This window comes from Telmatherina bonti (assembly GCF_933228915.1).
Source record: "Telmatherina bonti genome assembly, chromosome: 4".
Lineage (NCBI taxonomy): Eukaryota > Metazoa > Chordata > Actinopteri > Atheriniformes > Telmatherinidae > Telmatherina > Telmatherina bonti.
This window is the reverse complement of record NC_136622.1, coordinates 4,009,267-4,032,887: the sequence shown is the minus strand read 5'-3', so window position 1 is coordinate 4,032,887 and position 23,621 is coordinate 4,009,267. Positions and strand designations below refer to the sequence as shown.

Below are 23,621 nucleotides of genomic sequence, written 5' to 3'. Positions count from 1 at the left end.
GGAACAGGGTGGATCTGGACTCATTTAGACCACATGATGAGTCTGGAACAGGGTGGATCTGGACTCATTTAGACCACATGATGAGTCTGGAACAGGGTGGATCTGGACTCATTTAGGCCACATGATGAGTCTGGAACAGGGTGGATCTGGACTCATTTAGACCACATGATGAGTCTGGAACAGGGTGGATCTGGACTCATTTAGGCCACATGATGAGTCTGGAACAGGGTGGATCTGGACTCATTTAGACCACATGATGAGTCTGGAACTGGATGGATCTGGACCCATCAGACCACATGATGAGTCTGGAACAGGGTGGATCTGGACTCATTTAGACCACATGATGAGTCTGGAACAGGGTGGATCTGGACTCATTTAGACCACATGATGAGTCTGGAACAGGGTGGATCTGGACCCATCAGACCACATGATGAGTCTGGAACAGGGTGGATCTGGACTCATTTAGACCACATGATGAGTCTGGAACAGGGTGGATCTGGACTCATTTAGACCACATGATGAGTCTGGAACAGGGTGGATCTGGACTCATTTAGACCACATGATGAGTCTGGAACAGGGTGGATCTGGACTCATTTAGACCACATGATGAGTCTGGAACAGGGTGGATCTGGACTCATTTAGACCACATGATGAGTCTGGAACAGGGTGGATCTGGACTCATTTAGGCCACATGATGAGTCTGGAACAGGGTGGATCTGGACTCATTTAGGCCACATGATGAGTCTGGAACAGGGTGGATCTGGACTCATTTAGACCACATGATGAGTCTGGAACAGGGTGGATCTGGACTCATTTAGACCACATGATGAGTCTGGAACAGGGTGGATCTGGACTCATTTAGACCACATGATGAGTCTGGAACAGGGTGGATCTGGACCCATCAGACCACATGATGAGTCTGGAACAGGGTGGATCTGGACTCATTTAGGCCACATGATGAGTCTGGAACAGGGTGGATCTGGACTCATTTAGACCACATGATGAGTCTGGAACAGGGTGGATCTGGACTCATTTAGACCACATGATGAGTCTGGAACAGGGTGGATCTGGACCCATCAGACCACATGATGAGTCTGGAACAGGGTGGATCTGGACCCATCAGACCACATGATGAGTCTGGAACAGGGTGGATCTGGACTCATTTAGACCACATGATGAGTCTGGAACAGGATGGATCTGGACCCATCAGACCACATGATGAGTCTGGAACTGGATGGATCTGGACCCATCAGACCACATGATGAGTCTGGAACTGGATGGATCTGGACCCATCAGACCACATGATGAGTCTGGAACTGGATGGATCTGGACCCATCAGACCACATGATGAGTCTGGAACAGGATGGATCTGGACCCATCAGACCACATGATGAGTCTGGAACAGGATGGATCTGGACCCATCAGACCACATGATGAGTCTGGAACAGGATGGATCTGGACCCATCAGACCACATGATGAGTCTGGAACTGGATGGATCTGGACCCATCAGACCACATGATGAGTCTGGAACTGGATGGATCTGGACCCATCAGACCACATGATGAGTCTGGAACAGGGTGGATCTGGACCCATCAGACCACATGATGAGTCTGGAACAGGGTGGATCTGGACCCATCAGACCACATGATGAGTCTGGAACTGGATGGATCTGGACCCATCAGACCACATGATGAGTCTGGAACAGGGTGGATCTGGACCCATCAGACCACATGATGAGTCTGGAACAGGATGGATCTGGACCCATCAGACCACATGATGAGTCTGGAACTGGATGGATCTGGACCCGTCAGACCACATGACGAGTCTGGAACAGGGTGGATCTGGACCCATCAGACCACATGATGAGTCTGGAACTGGATGGATCTGGACCCATCAGACCACATGATGAGTCTGGAACAGGGTGGATCTGGACCCATCAGACCACATGATGAGTCTGGAACAGGATGGATCTGGACCCATCAGACCACATGATGAGTCTGGAACAGGGTGGATCTGGACCCATCAGACCACATGATGAGTCTGGAACAGGGTGGATCTGGACCCATCAGACCACATGATGAGTCTGGAACTGGATGGATCTGGACCCATCAGACCACATGATGAGTCTGGAACAGGGTGGATCTGGACCCATCAGACCACATGATGAGTCTGGAACTGGATGGATCTGGACCCATCAGACCACATGATGAGTCTGGAACAGGGTGGATCTGGACCCATCAGACCACATGATGAGTCTGGAACTGGATGGATCTGGACCCATCAGACCACATGATGAGTCTGGAACTGGATGGATCTGGACCCATCAGACCACATGATGAGTCTGGAACAGGGTGGATCTGGACCCATCAGACCACATGATGAGTCTGGAACTGGGTGGATCTGGACCCATCAGACCACATGATGAGTCTGGAACTGGGTGGATCTGGACCCATCAGACCACATGATGAGTCTGGAACTGGATGGATCTGGACCCATCAGACCACATGATGAGTCTGGAACAGGGTGGATCTGGACCCATCAGACCACATGATGAGTCTGGAACAGGGTGGATCTGGACCCATCAGACCACATGATGAGTCTGGAACTGGATGGATCTGGACCCATCAGACCACATGATGAGTCTGGAACTGGGTGGATCTGGACCCATCAGACCACATGATGAGTCTGGAACTGGATGGATCTGGACCCATCAGACCACATGATGAGTCTGGAACTGGATGGATCTGGACCCGTCAGACCACATGACCCCTTTCCAGCTCCAGATCCAGTCTTTCTGCCGGTTCCCCGGGTCTCCTCTCTGATCAGTGTTTTTCTTCTGTTCAGCCGTTTGACTCCCGTCACATTGTTCACGTAGAAATGTTCTTACTGCCGCCTTTAAACCCGGTCCTGAGTTCTACTGCTGTTTTTCTTCCATCTGGTTCTACACAACGTCCTTCAGGATGGTTCCAGGAAGACGATGCTTCCCACCATCCTTCCACCTTTTTATGATGCAATGGACAGTTCTGCACCCAGTTTCAGTCATGAACATGAACTGACATGTTTTCCCAGCATGATGATGACGATCTGACTCTTCTGAAAACACACACACTTTTCCACAACCACGACCATGAGACATGTCTTTCCACATGCTTGTGGAGCTGCTCATTGAGTCAGTTGAGGTTAAATAACGTGTTGCAGCTGGAAGATATTCACTGTGCAGGAATTATCCAGCAGGAAGCTCCAACCTGTTAGCTTAGTTCATCCGTTAGTGATTTTTTTTTTTTTTTGGGTGAGTTTAATTAGGTTCATTCTGATAGGAAACAATGTCCTTTTTAACTTAATAATGGAGAATAAAATAACTGTTCCATCTCTTTGTGACTTGATGCAGCTCCTTTGGAAAGCTTCACACCTGAACCTGTTACCCGTCAGCAGGACTCCCACAGTCTCACGATTAGATGAGCTAAGAAAAGATAACCCAGTTGCTGCAGATGTGAAGAACTGGCTCTGAAAATCTGATGTGTGATTCAGCTCTACCTGATAGGTGTCCCACAGCCGGATAGTGCAGCGGAGCGGCAACTCCCTCATCAGCAGATTGTTCATCCAGCGGAAAGCAAACTGCAGGTACTCCACTTCATACCTCTTGAAGTGATTGTGAATGTCCACTGGAGACAAACGGAGGCAAGACACGGTTTTAAGTTGGATATATTCTGCTTCAGATGTTTGTGTTGGAACATTCCCTTCTTACCATCTATTCTGCTGACCAGCTCCTCCAGAGCTTTCACCTTGTTCTGGATTCCAGGCTGTGCAAAGGTGTAGTTGTCCTGAAAGACGACCACATTTCAGGCCACTGCAACACAAACACTTGAAAATGTTTGGGTTTGGCTTCACCTGAATACCATCCAGCAGCTTGCTCATGCACCAGAAGCTGTCAGCCTCGATGTTTCTCTGGGTGTCCAGAGGAAGCGCTGCCACATCAAAGTTCTCCACATCCTCCACTGCAACGGGAAGAATCTGGTCAAGATTATCATTATTCCTCACTGGAAACGTCACATCATTCTTCACTGGAAACATCATTCTTCACTGGAAACATCATTCCTCACTGGAAACGTCTCATCATTCCTCACTGGAAACGTCATTCCTCACTGGAAACGTCTCATCATTCCTCACTGGAAACGTCATTCCTCACTGGAAACGTCTCATCATTCCTCACTGGAAACGTCATTCCTCACTGGAAACGTCTCATCATTCCTCACTGGAAACGTCATTCCTCACTGGAAACGTCTCATCATTCCTCACTGGAAACGTCATTCCTCACTGGAAACGTCTCATCATTCCTCACTGGAAACGTCTCATCATTCCTCACTGGAAACGTCATTCCTCACTGGAAACGTCATTCCTCACTGGAAACGTCTCATCATTCCTCACTGGAAACATCATTCCTCACTGGAAACGTCTCATCATTCCTCACTGGAAACATCATTCCTCACTGGAAACGTCTCATCATTCCTCACTGGAAACGTCATTCCTCACTGGAAACGTCTCATCATTCCTCACTGGAAACGTCTCATCATTCCTCACTGGAAACGTCATTCCTCACTGGAAACGTCTCATCATTCCTCACTGGAAACGTCTCATCATTCCTCACTGGAAACGTCATTCCTCACTGGAAACGTCATTCCTCACTGGAAACGTCTCATCATTCCTCACTGGAAACGTCATTCCTCACTGGAAACGTCTCATCCTTCCTCACTGGAAACGTCATTCCTCACTGGAAACGTCCTTCCTCACTGGAAACGTCTCATCATTCCTCACTGGAAACGTCTCATCATTCCTCACTGGAAACGTCTCATCATTCCTCACTGGAAACGTCATTCCTCACTGGAAACGTCATTCTTCACTGGAAACGTCTCATCATTCTTCACTGGAAACGTCATTCCTCACTGGAAACGTCTCATCATTCTTCACTGGAAACATCTCATCATTCTTCACTGGAAACATCTCATCATTCTTCACTGGAAACATCTCGTCATTCTTCACTGGAAACGTCATTCCTCACTGGAAACGTCTCATCATTCTTCACTGGAAACATCTCATCATTCCTCACTGGAAACATCTCATCATTCTTCACTGGAAACATCTCATCATTCTTCACTGGAAACGTCATTCCTCACTGGAAACGTCTCGTCATTCCTCACTGGAAACGTCTCGTCCTTCCTCACTGGAAACATCATTCCTCACTGGAAACGTCTCGTCCTTCCTCACTGGAAACATCATTCCTCACTGGAAACATCATTCCTCACTGGAAACATCATTCCTCACTGGAAACGTCTCGTCATTCCTCACTGGAAACATCATTCCTCACTGGAAACGTCTCGTCCTTCCTCACTGGAAACGTCTCGTCCTTCCTCACTGGAAACATCATTCCTCACTGGAAACGTCTCGTCCTTCCTCACTGGAAACGTCATTCCTCACTGGAAACGTCTCGTCCTTCCTCACTGGAAACGTTTCATCATTCCTCATTCCTTTTTTGTTTCACTCTACATGGCTACAAGCATTAGTAATCCCAAACTTAACTTACTGACAAACTCGGACAGGAAGACAACAAAAAACGGCGTAACCAGATCATTGATTCCCTGGACGTAGCCGCTGGCTGGATGACGGATGGCCCAGATGAAGAGAATCCGCTCAAACACCTGAGAAAAGAAACAACAGCAGATGAAGGTTTATGGTTGAAAGCTTCCATTTTAGAGTGACTGGAATGTTGTCCAGCCAGCTACTATCCTCTGATGGATCCATACCACACTCCCACACCCGGGCAGCTTCATTAGAAAGCATTTAGATGATTCAGTTTGAGTCAGGCTGCTGAATGGTGATGATGAAGATGTTCATGTCCAGACTATTCAGGATTATATACGCTGGTGTGAACAAGCTTTCCAAAACAAACCTGATTTTAGACAACCTTGGTCTTATGCAGCTACCAGAACTGGTGACCAGCTAGAAATAACTGAAAAGCTGAAGCTGCATTTGGCACATCTGTTTTTATCAGCTCCTCACAGCTTCCATGTTTCATCATGTGACAGATGATCCTATATGTCTGCTGCAAACAAACAAAGTGAAGTGCGTTATAGTGAAAAAAAAAAGCTAAATTATACACAAAGTCCTGCAAGTTAAGGTTTTATTTTCTGCACTGAGTACAATTTTGACGCAATTTGGTAAAAAACACTGGAATAGAGCCAACTGGAGTAATGTGACAGGTGCTAAAGGCTGGAGTTTCTATGAGAATTTTTTTAAAATGAATCATTGATCTGCTGTATCAGACTCTAATTTAACCCCATCACAGATTTCAGGTCAATTTTTAGAGAAACCACATAAAATCATAAAAGCCTGTTTGGGGAAGCTGATGAGCTCAGATAAGTTCTGCTTTTAACAGCGAAGTTCCTCTTAAATGTTGCAGCCTGATGCAGCTTCTTCCTCAATGACACAACCAAACTTTGTTTTGTTCATCTTTCAATGTTTCCGTTCAAAAGGTCCAGTTTAAACTGAATTTGGCCAAAAATATAACTAACCAATAACTAGATGACTAAGCCAAAACCTTGAGACAAACCAAGGCTTTTATGCCCCATCTGATTAAAAATAAAAACCCCTAACCCATTCTGTAGGATCTCAACCCTTTACTCCCAGTCAGTGTGCAGACATCTAGTTTTCAGCCTCAGCTGTCAGATTCTGAGGCTAAAATGATGTAAAATCAACGTATAAACAGATAAAGCAGCATAAAGAGCAACCAGAAGACATAACACACACAGATCCACAGTGACCAAGCCTTTTCTCATCTGCACATCATTCTGAAACAAACACACTATTTAAACTTTTTAATGTAAATATTGTGACAGTTTTTGCTAAAAGTGAGTCTTTAGCTTGCAAACAGGTTTATGTTAACACACTGCTGCAACACAACATCAGGGATTCATTCATATTAAAAGCCAAACAAGAGGACAGAGTACAGATCCCTCTGGGATGTCTCTGACAATCATTGGACATCAACCTGAAACCTGTTGGCACAGAAACACACACACACACACACACACACACACACACACACACACACACACACACACACACACAGAGTTTCCATGTTTCCACACGTCTTCCTGCTACTATCTACCTGCTGTCCTCACTGCAGCACCTCCACCTCAGCTGCATCCCAAACGTCTTCTTGGCTTTATTCCAGCCATAGAGGATCATTATTTTCCTGCTTTTCTCATCACTTGTTGATCTTTGGCTGCTCCTGATTGGACGTTACCGTCAGTTTAAGCTCTCTGATTGGTGGAAAGTCTGACAGGAAGTGTCTTCGTCATCATGTCCAGGTGAAAATAGAGGTCTCTTAGCAACATGGTAGTGATGGTGATGAAGATGTGATAAATAATGGTGGATTTACCATCTAGAGTCTCTGAATAAACACTACATGTTGTGTCTGGATTGTAAACCTCCTGGACGGATAGAAACGCTGGAAAACCTCCGTAGACCAGCTGGAGGGTCACATGACCATCACAGTTCCACACTGCTGGTCCTGATGGTAGAAGAGGTCGACTCTGGGAGATCTGATGCTGGTTTAAGAGTTAAAAAGCCAAAAGTCTGTGTAACAAAGAGAACCTAGCTTTGCTTTTTGTGAAGAAAGTGAAAATGAAACTGATACAGTTTCAGGTCAACTCTCTTCGCTAAGTGTCATGAAGAGTAAGTGCTTTTCATTTACGTTGCATTGCTAAAGTTTTGCTAACTTAGCTAATTACTGCCTGTCTGTAGTATATAGTCCTGTGCACTGATACTCAGTGAGATGGGGTCAATGACATCCATCTGTAACCTGAAGAATAACTCGTCACAATAAATTATCAGTTTGTATCATCATATGGAGCAAAAAAAAGACAAGACGTGGAACAAATCGTCGTTATCATACACGCTCTGTTAGCAGTAACATTAGCTATGCTAACCTAGCATAGTGTTAGCCGAATGGTTAAATTCCTGTAACTGCAGAAATAACGTAGGTGTACAAAATATTAGAGATTACAGAACGACTGTGTGTTGATGCGTGTTTTCAGAGGAGCAACGTGAATGCAGAGGGAGGAAGTTTATTCAGTGCAGGACCGAAAAGTGAAAATGATTAAATCAGTCTCTCTTTAGCAACTGTCATCATGTCATGTTTTACACTGTCAGAAAATATTACAACACAGTTTGTGACAGCAACCCAGCATTTGTTGTGTGGAGTAACGCTAACATCTTTATGTAAAATGCAACTATCAAAGATGACATGTTGTGACATCTGAGAAATCTGGTTTATTTGGGCTCATGTGAGTCATCACTCATGGCAAAGAAAATGTCCTTTATTGTTAAAAGGCATCATGCATAATGTTTTCTCCAGTAGCTTCACACATAATGTTGCTTACATACAGCTGGTAGACAGAGGTTTCAGGCTTTGTTGCAGGTTTTTGACTTTAAAAATCCTCTTTGCTGTAAAATTAAACAATAAACAACTAAAGTACAAAATATAGTGAGACAGTAAAATGCTCTGCCTGTAATTCATATCTTTGTTGTTGTAAGGGACAACAAGAGAAGTTATTTTATTCTTTTTTTATCTTTAAATTAATCGGCTGATTAATTTAATTTATTCATTTTCCAAACCGCTTAATCCAATTCAGGGTGGCGGCGAAGCTGGAGCCTATCCCAGCTGGCTTTGGGTGAAAGGCAGGGTACACCCTGGACAGCTCGCCAGTCCATCACAGAGACACACAGAGACAAAAAAACCACGCACACTCACACCTAGGGGCAACTTAGAATAACCAGTTAACCTATCATCATGTCTTTGGACGGTGGGAGGAACCCGGAGAGAACCCACACATACACGGGGAGAACATGCAAACTCCACACAGAAAGGCCACTGTCCAGACCTAGTCCCAGCTGAGGATCAAACCAGCGACCTTCTTGCTGTGAGGCCACAGTGCTAACCACCATGCCACTGTGCAGCCCACTGATTAATATATTTGTGAAAATTTTAATATCATAATGGGCCTCAAAATAATCCCTGGACAATCCTGAAACAAACGCCCTGGCAGACTTCTCACACTCCCCGGAATGCTTGAGGGCAGGGCTGTGCTGAAGAGCTGTGATTGGTAGGTCGTTAGTGCAGTGTTCTGCACTGTGTGGCTGAAAACATGCTTAGTTTACTTCAACAACCTTCATTTTGTGTTTTCATGGTTGGAAAAATGGAGATGTGAGAAGCGAGAGGGAGACAAGGTCTGTTCAGAACATTTACTGACGTCGACATTCAGCATGTTTTTGGATCTTCAGCCTCTGCAGGAATATCCAACCACCTGGCAAAGCTGAATGTAGGATAGGCAATGAGAAAGTAATGAAGCCGAAGGACAACGATAGCTGAAGTGTGTCAGACTGTCCTACCAATAGGTGTGTACAGCCTGATTAGAAAACATTTTCTGGAAACACAAACCATACATCAATATCAGAAGTCGTGATGAATCAAACAAAGCACCAGTTACATGTATCAGTTCAGCTCACATTCAGCTGAGCTCAAAAAAAATCCTGCTTTAGATGTTTTAACTGGTAAACTGTGTGCAAGGAGAATCTCTGGTCAGAACATGAAGCTGGTTAGACCAATGCTGAGACGGATATGGCAATCATAAGACATGCAGTGCTGTTTACATCTGCCTGCAGCCGCTACAGCTGCCTGCAGCCGCTACAGCTGCCTGCAGCCGCTACATCTGCCTGCAGCCGCTACATCTGCCTGCAGCCGCTACATCTGCCTGCAGCCGCTACATCTGCCTGCAGCCGCTACATCTGCATGCAGCCGCTACATCTGCCTGCAGCCGCTACATCTGCCTGCAGCCGCTACATCTGCCTGCAGCCGCTACAGCGGCCTGCAGCCGCTACATCTACCTGCAGCCGCTACATCTACCTGCAGCCGCTACATCTGCCTGCAGCCGCTACATCTGCCTGCAGCCGCTACATCTACCTGCAGCCGCTACAGCGGCCTGCAGCCGCTACATCGGCCTGCAGCCGCTACATCTGCCTGCAGCCGCTACATCTGCCTGCAGCCGCTACATCTGCCTGCAGCCGCTACATCTGCCTGCAGCCGCTACATCTGCCTGCAGCCGCTACAGCGGCCTGCAGCCGCTACAGCGGCCTGCAGCCGCTACATCTGCCTGCAGCCGCTACAGCTGCCTGCAGCCGCTACATCTGCCTGCAGCCGCTACAGCGGCCTGCAGCCGCTACAGCGGCCTGCAGCCGCTACATCTGCCTGCAGCCGCTACAGCTGCCTGCAGCCGCTACATCTGCCTGCAGCCGCTACATCTGCCTGCAGCCGCTACATCTGCATGCAGCCGCTACAGCTGCCTGCAGCCGCTACAGCTGCCTGCAGCCGCTACAGCTGCCTGCAGCCGCTACAGCGGCCTGCAGCCGCTACATCTACCTGCAGCCGCTACATCTGCCTGCAGCCGCTACATCTGCCTGCAGCCGCTACATCTGCCTGCAGCCGCTACAGCGGCCTGCAGCCGCTACATCTACCTGCAGCCGCTACATCTGCCTGCAGCCGCTACAGCGGCCTGCAGCCGTTTTATCTGCATGCATGGCAGGCATGGCGTTGCTCATTTAAAAACGGAGTGTTAGAAGTGTGATGCCCCTTGTACTTCAGCGACTGCATTGCTTACTTTTGGTCTAAAATAGATTCATAAACACGACCAGGGTTAGATAAATAAGAGTTCAGTCATGCTGAAATCCCATTGGCTTAGAGCAGAGGTACCATTTGACGTTGTGGACCAGAATTCCTGCCCCAAAGCAGATGATTGACAGCTTAGACACAAGGAAAAGAATTAGGAATATGGAAATGAATGAAAAATAAGTGAATAAAAATAACAGAACTATTTATTTAATTAAATGCTCTGATATTGTGATGGACTGGTGAGCTGTCCAGGTGTACCCTGGCTCTCGCCTGATGATTGCCAGGAAAGGCTCCAGCTTCCCCACAACTCTTAATCAGTGTGAATGCGAAGTTCCAAATAGGCGTTGCTTTCCTGTTGGGAAAACCCTTTAATGCTACTGACTGCGAGGGTGTTGGCATGTCATGTAGTGGTTAAATGAAAGGACTGTGGCTCAGGAGGTCACAGGTTTATATCTTGGTCCTGCACAATCACAAATCTTGGCAAATAAGGATGCTTCTACCCCTAATGGTTTCACTGATGCTCAAAAACCATGGTATCAAACTTCTACATCTACTTCACCCATTGAAATATTAAACTCTGATATATGTGCTTTGCACTATTTATAACTATCTTTAGCTGCTTCACAGCAGTTTAGTTCAACGTTTCCCTTTTAGCAATCCTGCTGATTAAATGCTGGTGGAAGTCCTAGAAAGGCATTTCTATCCCAATAGCAAATCATTACCTTGCCAGCAGACTTATGGTGGTATAGATGCTCCATGAAAGGTCTGCGGCTTAGATGTAGGTCCAATCTCTGATGGTGGACCTTTACAAATCATATCAGACAGTAATAATTCTTGTCTTAATGGTTACACCTATGCTCAGCAAAGCAGGACTTCAAGCTTCTCCACCTTTTTAACCATCTTTAGTTCTTCATAACATTATAGTCAAACATTTAATATTTTTCTACAATGTCTCCATGCTGGCACCAATATAGAATTCACCCACTTCTCAGTAGAAAAGCTTCTTCTTTTCCCACACGTGTGTGCGTGAGGTGGTTATGAGAATGGGCTTTTTCTCTAGATGTTGTGGGTTCAAATCTAACAAGTGACATTTTACCACCTCCTTCCTCATTTTAATCTTCAAGAAATTATTCCTCTGCAGTTTTCATCACTATAAAAACTTTTTTCTTTGGATTTCTTACATACTTTGTCAGATTGAGTGCTGCACATCTGCTGGGATGTGCTGCCGTTAATTTCAGTGACAGCTTAGCTTTTTTACATTATCCATCAGTAATTACACATTATCACATTCACACTTGCTGTGATGTAATAACAGCAAATAGTTTAGTTGGCTTAAATGGTTAAACAAACGACTGACTGACCGAATGTTCTCATTTCTTTCCTTATTTTTATTCATATTTATTATTTTTTGTGGCACTCCTATTGTTCCATACAGCTGCGTGATCAGACCATGTGACATGTTCAGATCTGAAGCTCCCAGTTGTGTTTTGACTTGGACAGACCGTGGACAACCAGAGACACAATGCTTTTCCCTGAAGACTAAACACTGATCAGTGATGTAGTAACTCTGGGTACAGAAAGGTGAAAGATGGAAAGAGGAAAACAGAAGTAAATGTTTTGTTTACATGTTCTCACCTCCTGCACTGCAGGCTGCTGGAACAAGGGAATCAGAGGGTTGGTTCTGGGAATGTCGATGTGGATCTAACAGGAAGAAATAATCACAGCAGATCACGGCTCCGTGTGGTTTTTCCATGTTGCTTTATGGTTTTACATGTGATTACCTGTCTGTAGGTGTCTTTATTGTGCTCGTCTGTTCTGGAGTGGTAATACTGCTCTATGAAGCCAAAATACTCTTCCCGCTTTCGTTTGAGGACCAGCTCTCTGCGCTCCTTGTTGGCCGGCAGGTAGCCCTGGCCAAGACGAGAAGGCACAAAAAACTGAAACTTCTTCTGTGAGAAGGCAACAGACATGAACCAGCTGACCAGCTGAGATTAAAGATATAATGACATTATAATGAATTTAGCTCTACTAGACAGCATGAGCCTCACAGAGAGAAGTCTCCATGTGACTGGCCGGACTTCTCTTGGTATTCCTGACCAGCTGTGCTTCTGAAGTTCTTCTGTATTGGCACAGAGAAAGAGATAAACACACCAGATCAGCATCGTATCAATTCAATTTAATTCAATTTAATTCAGCTCAATTCAATTCAACTTTATTTATATAGCGTCAAGTCACGGCAATGCCATCTCAAGACGCTTTACAGACAGAGAAGAAAACATAATGAAGGCCAATTCATAACAGCCTATATAAGGAAACCAACAGATTGAGTTGAGTCCAACTCAATCTCCCATCCTGAGCAAGCACACTGGCGACAGTGGGAAGGAAAAAACTCCCTTTTAACAGGAAGGAAACCTCCGGCAGAACCCGGCTCAGGACAGGCAGCCATCTGCCTCTGCTGTGTGGGGGGAAGAGGACAGAAAGACAACAGACAACAGGAACTGCTACTCCCGGCCAGGAAGACCTGCTGAGACAGCAGCAGAGATCAACACAGAGACTCAGCTGGATGTAACGCAGAGAGCAGCATCAACCTTCCTCCATATCTATACCCCACACTGCCAATGTGTTCAGGCTGAGGATTCATAAAATCTTCCCTGGGTCTGATTTTTATGTGGACTGAAGATCCTGTGATCAGGACACCAAACCTCAGCACATGCTGCCGATGCACAAAAACAGTATAATAATGTAAAGAAACTATTTCGTCATTTATGCATTTTCAAGTTATAGAAATAATTTGTTGAAATGTTTTCAGCTTTTTTTATTTGGGAGAATTCATTAAGAACCTTGCAGAACCCAACATGCACTCCAGGTCTATATTCTGACATCAACCAATCAACCTCTGTTTGTCAGGAGACAAGTTAGAAACTCTATAAAGGAGAAATGTACAAATCACTTTAAGGATCTCAGTTAAAGCTCCTTGCTCATAGGATCTTAGTTTAAAAATACTGCTGTTAGCATCTCACTGTTAGCATCTCATTTTAAACATAATGCAGTTAGCATCACACACTTAGCATCTCGCTGTTAGCATCTTTCTTAATGCGTCTCAGTTTAAACATACTGCTGTTAGCATCTCACTGTTAGCACCTCAGTTTAAACATACTGCTGTTAGCATCTCACTGTTAGCATCTCAGTTTAAACATACTGCTGTTAGCATCTCACTGTTAGCATCTCAGTAAACATACTGCTGTTAGCATCTTTCTGTTAGCATCTTGCTTAATGCATCTCAGTTTAAACATACTGCTGTTAGCATCTCACTGTTAGTATCTCAGTTTAAACATACTGCTGTTAGCATATTACTGTTAGCATCTCAGTTTAAACATGCTGGAGTTACCATCTCACTGTTAGCATCTCAGTTTAAACATGCTGCAGTTAGCATCTCACTGTTAGCATCTCAGTTTAAACATGCTGCAGTTAGAATCTCGCTGTCTGCTTAATCTTGCTTAATGCGTCTCAGTTTAAACATGCTGCTGTTAGCAAGACAGATCTCTCTGTTTTCATCTCGCTGTTTGCGTCTCGCTGTTCGCATCTTGTTGTTTACGTCTCAGTTTAAACATGCTGCAGTTAGCATCTCGCTGTTAGCATCTCGCTGTCAGCATCTCGCTGTTCACGTCTCTATGCTGTTAGCATCTCGCTGTCAGCATCTCGCTGTTCACGTCTCTATGCTGTTAGCATCTCGCTGTCAGCATCTCGCTGTTCACGTCTCTATGCTGTTAGCATCTCGCTGTTCACGTCTCTATGCTGTTAGCATCTCGCTGTCAGCATCTCGCTGTTCACGTCTCTATGCTGTTAGCATCTCGCTGTTCACGTCTCTATGCTGTTAGCATCTCGCTGTCAGCATCTCGCTGTTCACGTCTCTATGCTGTTAGCATCTCGCTGTCAGCATCTCGCTGTTCACGTCTCTATGCTGTTAGCATCTCGCTGTCAGCATCTCGCTGTTCACGTCTCTATGCTGTTAGCATCTCGCTGTTCACGTCTCTATGCTGTTAGCATCTCGCTGTCAGCATCTCGCTGTTCACGTCTCTATGCTGTTAGCATCTCGCTGTTCACGTCTCTATGCTGTTAGCATCTCGTTGTCAGCATCTCGCTGTTCACGTCTCTATGCTGTTAGCATCTCGCTGTTCACGTCTCTATGCTGTTAGCATCTCGCTGTCAGCATCTCGCTGTTCACGTCTCTATGCTGTTAGCATCTTGCTGTCAGCATCTCGCTGTTCACGTCTCTATGCTGTTAGCATCTCGCTGTCAGCATCTCGCTGTTCACGTCTCTATGCTGTTAGCATCTCGCTGTCAGCATCTCGCTGTTCACGTCTCTATGCTGTTAGCATCTCGCTGTTCACGTCTCTATGCTGTTAGCATCTCGCTGTCAGCATCTCGCTGTTCACGTCTCTATGCTGTCAGCATCTCGCTGTTCACGTTTCTATGCTGTTAGCATCTCGCTGTTCACGTTTCTATGCTGTTAGCATCTCGCTGTCAGCATCTCGCTGTTCACGTCTCTATGCTGTTAGCATCTTGCTGTCAGCATCTCGCTGTTCACGTCTCTATGCTGTTAGCATCTCGCTGTCAGCATCTCGCTGTTCACGTCTCTATGCTGTTAGCATCTCGCTGTCAGCATCTCGCTGTTCACGTCTCTATGCTGTTAGCATCTCGCTGTCAGCATCTCGCTGTTCACGTCTCTATGCTGTTAGCATCTCGCTGTTAGCATCTTGGTTTGAGCATTTCAGTGGAATAATTTTGCTCTTGCTTTAAAATCCAGCTTTCAGCTTCTTTAAGAATCGGGGGATCCTGATAAAATTGTTGACACAAAGAAAACAATGAAAATGGCGCGTCTGTACCCAGATCGGTGTTGGGACTCGCCAGAAGATGTCTGAATTTGTCGAGTCGGTTTTTCTCCCGTACGGTCATGGGTGGCGCCCCTGAAGCGTTCTGATCGGAGATGCGAGCCACCAGCGGGATGATGGGACGAACTGGGAGGGACTGTTGCTTCTGTAGCGATGAGCACACTGCAGAGGAACAGGGAGAGTCTCACCATAAGCACTTTATAATCTCAGGAATTTAATGCTCCATAAAACAAGGTTTATAATATTAAATATTAAAGCCACAGTCATTTTTTTAGTATTATTTACCTAAATATTGTCCTCAAGGAAGAAATAACAATCCCCAATTGTGCCTCAACTACTCATCTGATTGAAGACCGTTGGAGTTTTAATGCTGAGTATAACTGGATTCATGTGAAAACAGCATAAAACGCTGCACTTCATGTGCATCATCAGCGTTTTCAGATCTCTGATATTTCTCACAGCCGCTGATCGATCTGAACAATCAGCTGATTTTACAGACAGAGGACACACAAAGACACAGACAGACACACACACACTCTGAGTGTGTTTTCTCTCCATGTGGAGTGAAGTAACGTGGGTTAGGGTTAGGTCGTCCTTCGTCTCCTGCAGCAGTGAAAGTGATGATTGACATGTCAGTAGAGGGACGGTTCATCCTGATGGAGTCCCAGCAGCAATCCGTCACTAAGCTGCTCAGCCCTGAACCTGAACACACACTGCAGCGTACCTGAGGATGCCTTGAGCTGTGCATCGCTGTTAGACTTGACAACTTTGCCGTTGATGCGGTCAGACTCTGCATCCTGCTGGAGGTCCCGACTGTCCGTCCTGGGTGGCGCCAGCCGGTCAGACACGCTTCCCCTGTCGTCCTGATGACGCTGCTGCCGCTACCGGGACACACACACACACACGTTAAAACCAACACACAGAACTTCTGTGATGACTTTAGACTCGAAGCTGCTATGAGGATGTCTGGGAGCTACCCGGCTGTGTGCCGATGATGCAGAGTCCAGTTCTGAGGTCCCAGACGACGTGTGGACGGTCTCACGGAAACCCTCGTCCTCCTCATCATCGATGTCCCAGGCATCGTTGGTGCTGCGGGCAAACTCGTGGAAGCTGGAGGCTTTTTTAGACTTGAGATTGTTGAAGCTGGACTTTGTGTCTTTGTGTCTGCAGGTGGGCAGAATGACAGATTAAACTGATAAAACTCCGGAGCATGAAGCGGGAAGGGAAAACACACGTTCAGAAGTAACAACACGAACATTTCATCCTGCACATCCAACAGAAAACAAATGCAGGACGGCATCACACGTGCACAACACTAGCGCATGCACGTCACACGGGTGCAACACTTTCAGCATGAAACACTGGCGTGTGAAGCTGGCAGATCCATGCAGGGCGGCCGCACGGAGCACTTACGTGCGCCGCAGACGTGGGTCGAGAGGTGGATGCTGTGCTCCGTAAACCGGCTGCACGCTGTGGGAGAAGGCGGGAAAAGGTCTCACCTTGGTGAAGGAAAACACGTCGTCAGTCTGATTAAACCCCGACAACGTGGACTAACCACAGCTCAGAGGACGGTTGCTGAACCCCCACAGGTCAGCAAGATGCTCGTTCACATCACAGCATGGAAGAAACTCGCAGTAAAGCTGGTGGCGAGCCATGAAGGCCTTCCAGCAACGACAGCCGGTTGGAAGGAAACAGCCTGAAAGTTTGCTTCCACTGACAGTCCCTCCCAACGGCGTCTTTCCAGCCTGCAGGTCTCCCACACCGTCCTGGACCCTGCAGGTCTCCCACACCGTCCTGGACCCTGCAGGTCTCCCACACCGTCCTGGACCCTGCAGGTCTCCCACACCGTCCTGGACCCTGCAGGTCTCCCACACCGTCCTGGACCCTGCAGGTCTCCCACACCGTCCTGGACCCTGCAGGTCTGAGGTCTGAACCTGGACCCTGCAGGTCTCCCACACCGTCCTGGACCCTGCAGGACTCCCACACCGTCCTGGACCCTGCAGGTCTCCCACACCGTCCTGGACCCTGCAGGTCTCCCACACCGTCCTGGACCCTGCAGGACTCCCACACCGTCCTGGACCCTGCAGGTCTCCCACACCGTCCTGGACCCTGCAGGTCTCCCACACCGTCCTGGACCCTGCAGGTCTCCCACACCGTCCTGGACCCTGCAGGACTCCCACACCGTCCTGGACCCTGCAGGTCTCCCACACCGTCCTGGACCCTGCAGGTCTGAGGTCTGAACCTGGACCCTGCAGGTCTCCCACACCGTCCTGGACCCTGCAGGACTCCCACACCGTCCTGGACCCTGCAGGTCTCCCACACCGTCCTGGACCCTGCAGGTCTCCCACACCGTCCTGGACCCTGCAGGTCTCCCACACCGTCCTGGACCCTGCAGGTCTCCCACACCGTCCTGGACCCTGCAGGACTCCCACACCGTCCTGGACCCTGCAGGACTCCCACACCGTCCTGGACCCTGCAGGTCTCCCACACCGTCCTGGACCCTGCAGGACTCCCACACCGTCCTGGACCCTGCAGGTCTCCCACACCGTCCTGGACCCTGCAGGTCTCCCACACCGTCCTGGACCCTGCAGGTCTCCTACACCGTCCTGGACCCTGCAGGTCTGAGGTCTGAACCTGGACCCTGCAGGTCTCCCACACCGTCCTGGACCCTGCAGGTCTCCCACACCGTCCTGGACCCTGCAGGTCTGAGGTCTGAACCTGGACCCTGCAGGTCTCCCACACCGTCCTGGACCCTGCAGGTCTCCCACACCGTCCTGGACCCTGCAGGTCTCCCACACCGTCCTGGACCCTGCAGGTCTCCTACACCGTCCTGGACCCTGCAGGTCTGAGGTCTGAACCTGGACCCTGCAGGTCTCCCACACCGTCCTGGACCCTGCAGGTCTCCCACACCGTCCTGGACCCTGCAGGTCTGAGGTCTGAACCTGGACCCTGCAGGTCTGAGGTCTGAACCTGGACCCTGCATGTCCGGGGTCCGAACCCGAAACACGTCTTTTTCAGAAACAAAAGTCCATGGATCTGCATGAAGCTGCATGGAGCTGAGGAGCAGCATCTCGGTTCCAGCATGAAACCAGCGGCCCGCTCGGAGCCTCAAGAAGTACGAGGAGCCTCTTCACGGCTCATCTTCATGCTGACCAGAAGTCTGAAGAACTGCTTCCATGTGGATTCCCATGAACGAATGTTTAAAATGATTGAGAGCTGCTGCTCCTTCCTGCTTCGCCAGCGTGTCCTCCTGAGAAGACCGAGGACGTTCCTGCAGAACACCGGCTGGAAACGGTGTCACTGAGAAACAAGCCTGAACCAGGACCGAGAAGAACCTGGATCCACCGGAAAGGCTTCCAAAGACACAAGGCCATAGAGACCCTGGACCCCATGAGGACCAGTGGAACCAGTTTGGAGGTCTGTCTCCTCCAGATGGAGGATGAAGGTGGAAGTCGGTCTCCTCCAGATGGAGGATGAAGGTGGAGGTCTGGCTCCTCCAGATGGAGGATGAAGGTGGAGGTCTGGCTCCTCCAGATGGAGGATGAAGGTGGAAGTCGGTCTCCTCCAGATGGAGGATGAAGGTGGAGGTCTGTCTCCTCCAGATGGAGGATGAAGGTGGAAGTCGGTCTCCTCCAGATGGAGGATGAAGGTGGAGGTCTGTCTCCTCCAGATGGAGGATGAAGGTGGAAGTCGGTCTCCTCCAGATGGAGGATGAAGGTGGAAGTCGGTCTCCTCCAGATGGAGGATGAAGGTGGAGGTCTGGCTCCTCCAGATGGAGGATGAAGGTGGAAGTCTGTCTCCTCCAGATGGAGGATGAAGGTGGAGGTCTGTCTCCTCCAGATGGAGGATGAAGGTGGAGGTCTTCCTCCTCCAGATGGAGGATGAAGGTGGAAGTCTGGCTCCTCCAGATGGAGGATGAAGGTGGAGGTCTGGCTCCTCCAGATGGAGGATGAAGGTGGAGGTCTGTCTCCTCCAGATGGAGGATGAAGGTGGAGGTCTGGCTCCTCCAGATGGAGGATGAAGGTGGAGGTCTGGCTCCTCCAGATGGAGGATGAAGGTGGAGGTCTGTCTCCTCCAGATGGAGGATGAAGGTGGAGGTCTGGCTCCTCCAGATGGAGGATGAAGGTGGAGGTCTGGCTCCTCCAGATGGAGGATGAAGGTGGAGGTCTGGCTCCTCCAGATGGAGGATGAAGGTGGAAGTCTGGCTCCTCCAGATGGAGGATGAAGGTGGAAGTCTGGCTCCTCCAGATGGAGGATGAAGGTGGAGGTCTTCCTCCTCCAGATGGAGGATGAAGGTGGAGGTCTGGCTCCTCCAGATGGAGGATGAAGGTGGAGGTCTGTCTCCTCCAGATGGAGGATGAAGGTGGAGGTCTGGCTCCTCCAGATGGAGGATGAAGGTGGAAGTCTGGCTCCTCCAGATGGAGGATGAAGGTGGAGGTCTGGCTCCTCCAGATGGAGGATGAAGGTGGAGGTCTGGCTCCTCCAGATGGAGGATGAAGGTGGAAGTCTGTCTCCTCCAGATGGAGGATGAAGGTGGAGGTCTGTCTCCTCCAGATGGAGGATGAAGGTGGAGGTCTGGCTCCTCCAGATGGAGGATGAAGGTGGAGGTCTGGCTCCTCCAGATGGAGGATGAAGGTGGAAGTCTGGCTCCTCCAGATGGAGGATGAAGGTGGAGGTCTTCCTCCTCCAGATGGAGGATGAAGGTGGAGGTCTGTCTCCTCCAGATGGAGGATGAAGGTGGAGGTCTGTCTCCTCCAGATGGAGGATGAAGGTGGAAGTCTGGCTCCTCCAGATGGAGGATGAAGGTGGAGGTCTGGCTCCTCCAGATGGAGGATGAAGGTGGAGGTCTGGCTCCTCCAGATGGAGGATGAAGGTGGAGGTCTGGCTCCTCCAGATGGAGGATGAAGGTGGAGGTCTGGCTCCTCCAGATGGAGGATGAAGGTGGAAGTCTGGCTCCTCCAGATGGAGGATGAAGGTGGAGGTCTGGCTCCTCCAGATGGAGGATGAAGGTGGAGGCCTGGCTCCTCCAGATGGAGGATGAAGGTGGAGGCCTGGCTCCTCCAGATGGAGGATGAAGGTGGAGGTCTGTCTCCTCCAGATGGAGGATGAAGGTGGAGGTCTGTCTCCTCCAGATGGAGGATGAAGGTGGAAGTCTGGCTCCTCCAGATGGAGGATGAAGGTGGAGGTCTGTCTCCTCCAGATGGAGGATGAAGGTGGAGGTCTGGCTCCTCCAGATGGAGGATGAAGGTGGAGGTCTGGCTCCTCCAGATGGAGGATGAAGGTGGAGGTCTGGCTCCTCCAGATGGAGGATGAAGGTGGAGGTCTGGCTCCTCCAGATGGAGGATGAAGGTGGAGGTCTGGCTCCTCCAGATGGAGGATGAAGGTGGAGGTCTGGCTCCTCCAGATGGAGGATGAAGGTGGAGGTCTGTCTCCTCCAGATGGAGGATGAAGGTGGAGGTCTGGCTCCTCCAGATGGAGGATGAAGGTGGAAGTCTGTCTCCTCCAGATGGAGGATGAAGGTGGAAGTCTGGCTCCTCCAGATGGAGGATGAAGGTGGAGGTCTGGCTCCTCCAGATGGAGGATGAAGGTGGAGGTCTGGCTCCTCCAGATGGAGGATGAAGGTGGAGGTCTTCCTCCTCCAGATGGAGGATGAAGGTGGAGGTCTGGCTCCTCCAGATGGAGGATGAAGGTGGAGGTCTGGCTCCTCCAGATGGAGGATGAAGGTGGAGGTCTGGCTCCTCCAGATGGAGGATGAAGGTGGAGGTCTGGCTCCTCCAGATGGAGGATGAAGGTGGAGGTCTGGCTCCTCCAGATGGAGGATGAAGGTGGAAGTCTGTCTCCTCCAGATGGAGGATGAAGGTGGAGGTCTGGCTCCTCCAGATGGAGGATGAAGGTGGAGGTCTGGCTCCTCCAGATGGAGGATGAAGGTGGAAGTCTGGCTCCTCCAGATGGAGGATGAAGGTGGAGGTCTGGCTCCTCCAGATGGAGGATGAAGGTGGAAGTCTGGCTCCTCCAGATGGAGGATGAAGGTGGAGGTCTGGCTCCTCCAGATGGAGGATGAAGGTGGAGGTCTGGCTCCTCCAGATGGAGGATGAAGGTGGAGGTCTGGCTCCTCCAGATGGAGGATGAAGGTGGAGGTCTGGCTCCTCCAGATGGAGGATGAAGGTGGAGGTCTGGCTCCTCCAGATGGAGGATGAAGGTGGAAGTCTGGCTCCTCCAGATGGAGGATGAAGGTGGAGGTCTGGCTCCTCCAGATGGAGGATGAAGGTGGAAGTCTGGCTCCTCCAGATGGAGGATGAAGGTGGAGGTCTTCCTCCTCCAGATGGAGGATGAGGAAACAAGTTGCTGGACGTGCAGTCCTCGCGCTAATCACCTGTTCACGCGCCAGGCGCGTGCTGCCTCTCGAGAAGAAGTGTTTCCTCATCATGAGGAGAGTCATGGAGACACCTGACCCCCTGTCCCCCCCAGCACCATCTCCGCCCCACAGACACCAGGAACATGAGGACCAACCTTCCGGGAACCTTGGAGCTTCTCCTCCAGAAATGAATCCTGCTGTCGGTGGCCATCCCGGGACACAACCCCCTCACACCGACACCGGCTTCTCGCGCAGTACAACCACGGAGGAACCACTTCCGCGTTCAGCTGCTGACCCCCCCCCGCCGAAGGATTAGCCTTCCTGGGGGATGGAACAGTCCGCAGCCTGAGAGATCCAGATATCATCAGTTATGATGTGGTAAACGGCGCCATCTTGGAGAGCAGCGGCCGGCCGCGTGATTGGCTGGCGGTGGAGCAGGTGCAGCAGAAGTGTCCAATAGGAGCACCGACCAGGAAGGCCAGCTGATAAAAACATAGACATAATTAATACAGAGACGTCTCCCTGTGCGCTGGAGAGTGAACCAGCTTCGCCGCCATATTGGATGGGTGTCCGCCATATTGGATGGGTCTCTGCTTTCGAGTCTTGCTGCAGATCAAGGGAGTTTCCACACATAACTGTTTTCTGTGGACAGCAATGTGTGTGGTAATTCGGACAGCAAAGGGGTCCTAGTGCAAATAGCGCGGGGATAATGATGCTGGCTACTTTTAATTTTAATAACCTAAAACTAAATAACCTAAAACAATCTAAAATATCTTCTTGGAGTTTGGGTTATTTACTGTGTATGATTGTGCGGCCGCATTGGCTGGACTCGGACTACTCTGCGTGCTAGCTAGTGTCTGGGCCACCGGATTATCCTGTCGTTGTTCAACTGGTTCCAACTGTATTGGGACAGCAGGGGGCGTATTTGCTCAATGAACGCTAATCTTTATTTCTTCAATGAGGGTTATTTTATTAATTTAAATTGAGAATATTAACGTATTCTTGGAAGATATTGTCACATTTCAAATGATCACAATGCTATTTGTGCCTTTATTTACAGGCTCTGAGGACTCACTGCAAAGTTTTGCATCCCTAAAAGTGGGAATCATTGCCTAAAATGTTGGGTTGATCTATCTACTTTGATAACCTTTGATACAGTGCATTCACATTTTACAGATATCACACATTTTACATTTACATTTTGCTATATATACATGTATGTATGTATATATATATATATATATATATATATATATATATATATATATATATATATATATATATATATGTATATGTATGTATGTATGTATGTATGTGTATATATATATATATATATATATATATATATATATATATATATATGTATGTATGTATGTATGTATGTATGTGTATATATGTATATATATATATATATATATATATATATATATATGATATGAAATATATTCATATATATTCATGTGTTGATATGTATACTGTTATAAAATCACAATCGTTTGTTTTATCCTGACCTGACATTTTATGTTTTGTTCACCCCATCTGTAAATAGTTTTACTCTGTTCACAATGTTCACATTGACAACTCAGATGTTTTTTTTTTTTTTTATTAAATATATGTTATGTCAGTTTTCTGGTTCAGTCTTGCAGGTGA

General features: G+C 48.3%; 1 protein-coding gene across 3 annotated transcripts in view; it reads right to left on the bottom strand.

Annotated features, from left to right (window-relative positions):
• tbc1d22b (TBC1 domain family, member 22B) overlaps nucleotides 1-22,248 on the bottom strand; it is a 28,015-nt gene extending 5,767 nt beyond the window's left edge. Inside the window, exons 1-12 of one of the 3 annotated variants that reach the window (XM_079239483.1) lie at nucleotides 22,127-22,197; nucleotides 17,030-17,086; nucleotides 16,594-16,780; nucleotides 16,341-16,497; nucleotides 15,611-15,778; nucleotides 12,773-12,843; nucleotides 12,506-12,634; nucleotides 12,360-12,425; nucleotides 5,580-5,694; nucleotides 3,890-3,996; nucleotides 3,747-3,822; nucleotides 3,536-3,663 (exon numbers count right to left, since the gene is read on the bottom strand). In XM_079239483.1, coding sequence (XP_079095609.1) covers nucleotides 3,536-3,663; nucleotides 3,747-3,822; nucleotides 3,890-3,996; nucleotides 5,580-5,694; nucleotides 12,360-12,425; nucleotides 12,506-12,634; nucleotides 12,773-12,843; nucleotides 15,611-15,778; nucleotides 16,341-16,497; nucleotides 16,594-16,780; nucleotides 17,030-17,086; nucleotides 22,127-22,182 — 1,317 coding nt within the window. In that variant the 5' untranslated portion in view covers nucleotides 22,183-22,197. Of the gene's footprint in view, nucleotides 1-3,535; nucleotides 3,664-3,746; nucleotides 3,823-3,889; nucleotides 3,997-5,579; nucleotides 5,695-12,359; nucleotides 12,426-12,505; nucleotides 12,635-12,772; nucleotides 12,844-15,610; nucleotides 15,779-16,340; nucleotides 16,498-16,593; nucleotides 16,781-17,029; nucleotides 17,087-22,126 lie in introns of all 3 variants that reach the window. The other 2 variants (XM_079239485.1, XM_079239484.1) reach the window with 2 other exon arrangements.
• Between the last annotated feature and the right edge of the window lie 1,373 nt (nucleotides 22,249-23,621).